This window comes from Aplysia californica, unplaced genomic scaffold (assembly GCF_000002075.1).
Source record: "Aplysia californica isolate F4 #8 unplaced genomic scaffold, AplCal3.0 scaffold00359, whole genome shotgun sequence".
NCBI classification, from domain to species: domain Eukaryota; kingdom Metazoa; phylum Mollusca; class Gastropoda; order Aplysiida; family Aplysiidae; genus Aplysia; species Aplysia californica.
In genome coordinates this window covers 705,560-709,249 of record NW_004797629.1, presented here as the reverse complement: position 1 = coordinate 709,249, position 3,690 = coordinate 705,560, and the positions used below count along the sequence as shown (strand labels likewise).

At 36.2% G+C, this 3,690-nt stretch overlaps 1 protein-coding gene across 1 annotated transcript in view; it reads left to right on the top strand.

Annotated features, from left to right (window-relative positions):
- The first annotated feature begins 3,068 nt into the window (after positions 1-3,068).
- The window catches only part of LOC101854733 (chondroitin proteoglycan 2), a 6,606-nt gene continuing 5,984 nt past the window's right edge, over positions 3,069-3,690 (top strand). The window contains exon 1 of the mRNA XM_005103118.3: positions 3,069-3,286. Within this exon, the coding sequence (XP_005103175.1) occupies positions 3,223-3,286 (64 nt within the window). The 5' untranslated portion in view covers positions 3,069-3,222. The remainder of the gene's footprint in view (positions 3,287-3,690) is intronic.

The following is a 3,690-nucleotide window of genomic DNA, read 5'->3' as shown; positions in this document are numbered from 1 at the left end:
GACAATAGTAATATAATGATAACAATAATAATAGAAATAATAATACAGGATATTTATTTAGCACTTAACCTCGATTAAAGTACACAGGCTCTGAGCGCTTTACAATACAATACAACCCTAACATAAAAGGTTGTGTTCCATACCAAAAGAAATCTCTCAAACTATTCATTTTATCAATTTTAAACACAGAAATGGCTTAGTTCGTAATTTGTCGAATCAGCGAAAAAAGATTAGTCATTTCAACAATTTCTTGTTTTCTTGGGTTTACCATCTCTATAAAAGACATTTAGATTATTTGAAAGTACACTTACTCTCTCTGCCAATTCAACTGAGGTCGGCGTGTTTTATGAAACAAACCGCTGCAGTTGCAAAAGCTGGATCTTTGAGAAATAGAATTATAAAACAGTTTTATCAAAGCCACAAAAAGACATGAGAAACATAATAATTAATACAAACGTTTGTGTTTAGTTGTTTTGCACCCACAAGACACTGAGCATGTTGTAATGAAAGTGGTTTTCTTGTTCCTTTCAGACACTGAGCTGGGAATTTGAGATATTCTGTATAGGACGAGGGAAAGGAAAATGATTTCTCTCAGATTTGCACACCAGATTTTCAATTGTTGGCCAATTTTTTATGTGCACTGTTTTACCACTTGAGGCTAGAGTTGATAATCACAGTGCACATTTATTGTTTGTGCAAAGGTATTAAAAATTTTGAGTTACTTGTGCAGTTATCAGAAAGTGGGGACAAGGTGAATTCTTCTTTTCCGAATGACTGCAGAACAAAATAATGCTATGGGGTCCACAGCTTATCAATGCAGTGCATGAAGTTTACAAAAAATATATCAAAGAAGGTGTTTTTCTGGTTCTCAACAGCTCCTTGAGCCAGTGAATAAAAACATTCTTATCTCGTGGACAAGTTTAAGCTGTGGGGATATGGAAGAACAAACAACAGGAGTGGAAGGTTTTTGGGCCGTTGGACAGGCTTCCGTAGAAGGAGAATAGAAGATGTTATTATTATATTTAAAAAATCTTATTACAGATTCGGGAGTAGTGCTGTTGTTGCAAAGTAGATTTTTTTTCAGTATTCTAAATAATGTGCTGACAGGACGATAGTTTAGGCGAACTGAAGGAGCCCAGCAACAAAACGGTGGGCCAAAACGTCCCCTCTGTAGAAGTAAAACGCTATAGGAAAACCCTTAGTAAAACTAAAAAAAGAACAAAATAGCAAGTTTACCATTTTGTTCTGCAACCCCGCTCCCATCCCCACCCCAACTCCATATCAACACAATTTTAGATAATTAAGGAACCGGTCTGCTCTGACCCATCCCGTCAAGGTCACCTAGTCGGAACGGGATACAACTTCCCAGCATACTTGATCGAAAGTTCCACCGCCTCGGGAACTGAACTCACTTTTTGCGTAGGCCTACAAGGACAACGTGCCTAACCATTACGCCACTGGAGTCGGTAAAAGGATAAAGTCACCACGCAGTTGAATTGAATCAGGCGCTCGTCTATTTTTAGGTATATTTATGGAGTTATCGGTTTAATATTAAAGCCAGTTTATTTGCCTTGCTTTTGCTGAAAAAAAAATACGCGTCGATTTTGAAACATATAGTAGTAGAGATGTTTATAATTGAAGAAGGTGAGGGTCGCCTTTTTTCAGATGGGAAATTTGCAAGAAAATGGTCACCAATGTTAGGTGACTGTCCTTCGAAACTGCACATTTACATCTTTGTCCCTTTGATCAACGGTTTTCAGTAAAATCCACACAGGAATGAGTTTTGAGACGCAAATAAAAGGTGTTGAACCTCAAACAAAAAACAAAAAATCTATAGAAACTACCAAACGGGTGGGAATATGTGGATTTTTTCGACTTAATCATTTTGACGAGCGCCCGATTTCACCATGATGCTTCAGCAGGCTGTTCAGATGTACGAAGCCCATGACGTCATTGAAATGTTCTTATCACATTTTCTTAATTTGTCGTATAGGTCGCATAATATGTTTCGAAACGTTGAAGTGATTTAAAAACTGTTGTTGTTTTTTTAATGCAGTTTTTCTCTCTCCTGAATAGTTTTTCTTGCTGGGCTTATGGCAGTTAAAAAACTTGCCGATGGTAAGAAGTAGACTTTCCAATGATACGTAGATTTTCTTGCCAAAACGCTATAGTTTCTTTGGGCAAGAAAGGGAGTGTACGTAATTATTATAAGATTTTTATTTTTATCTTTCATTGAATAAAACACTTTTGATTAAATGTCAAGCCATTAAATTGTGAATGTCATTGACAGACACATTTCGGAAAAAGGGACATAATCATCAGCTATTGTCTCTAACCCATATTACCACTCTCGCTTGTTTTGAATGTTCATGTGTATATGGTCGCTTTTAAGGACAAGCGGGCTAACCCAGATTTCGGGGTTTTCCAGAAATCTTGACCAACACCAAAAGTGGGCATTGCCCTACCTAAAGGAGAAGTTTGGTTTCATTAGTGTGTATATTAAAAAAAATTTTTTTTTTTAGAAAGCTGTCCTTGTCTTTGAAAGAAATTGAACAAGGGGCACAACCTTTAACTTCGATATTCTCAAAACAGCATTTTTCGGGATAGCCCCCTTGTGCTTAAAAGCGACCATATTATGTGTCCTCTTGAACAAGACGAACCTATATGGTCTGAGGTTCTGTGTTATCAAGCATACTCTTGACACACTCCCCCCAAAAAAACAAAAAACAAAAAAAAAAACAAAAAAAAAAACAAAAAAACCCAACCCTTTCAGTCAAGAGTGTCATAGCCTTTATTATCAATCTACATTTACTAGCACAAAAACAGTCTCTTGGTTTAAGTATTTTTTTTTCTAAAAAAAGAACTACAGAATTGAAGAAAGCTATCAGTCCCTTTCTGTGGGGGTATTTTGAAATGAGATTTAAACAGGTCGAAATGTCGCGTAACCTGCTTTATCTCCATGTACGAACAATGTCTTCAAACCTTTCAAAAAATAAATAATAAAAACAGACGGTTATAACTCAAACAAATCCTTGTTATACAAGATTCTGTGGGGGTTAATATTCTTGGGTTTTTTTCTATGTACGTTTTTGACTATTGACCAATCTGTGACGTCTGGAAAAAAAAAAATCGAGATAAGACAAAGGGGTCTTAGTTTTTAAGAGTAAAAGCTGAGCCCCAATGCTCTAAATTTTTATTCGTTCCAGAAGATCTCTCCCCAGCATGATCGCCAAAATCCTCCTGGTTTGTGTGTCTCTGTTTGCCCTGGGTTCCTGCTCCTCTGCTGGTGAGATATATATGTGTTGTTTTGTGTGCTCTTATTGAATGTCCAGGTTTAATTAATGGTATTATTATGATGGTTATTATTATTATGTTATTGTTATTATTATTATTATTATTATTATTGTTATTATTATTGTTGTTGTTATTATTATTATTATTATTATTATTATTATTATTATGTCTAATAAGGTTTCAAAGCGATGTTAATTTTATTATAACATGTCAGTGTCAGATCAGGTCGGGTAGACGGTTGACCCAGTTTTAACATTGTGTGCAGTCGCTGTGAGTGGGTGGTTGGCGGGTGTTCTGCTGTGGTTTGCTCCTTCTTTCCTCTCCTTTTTCTCCTTTTTGGTATTCGTGTGTGTGTGTGTGTGTGTGTGTGTGTGTGTGTGTGTGTGTGTGTGTGTG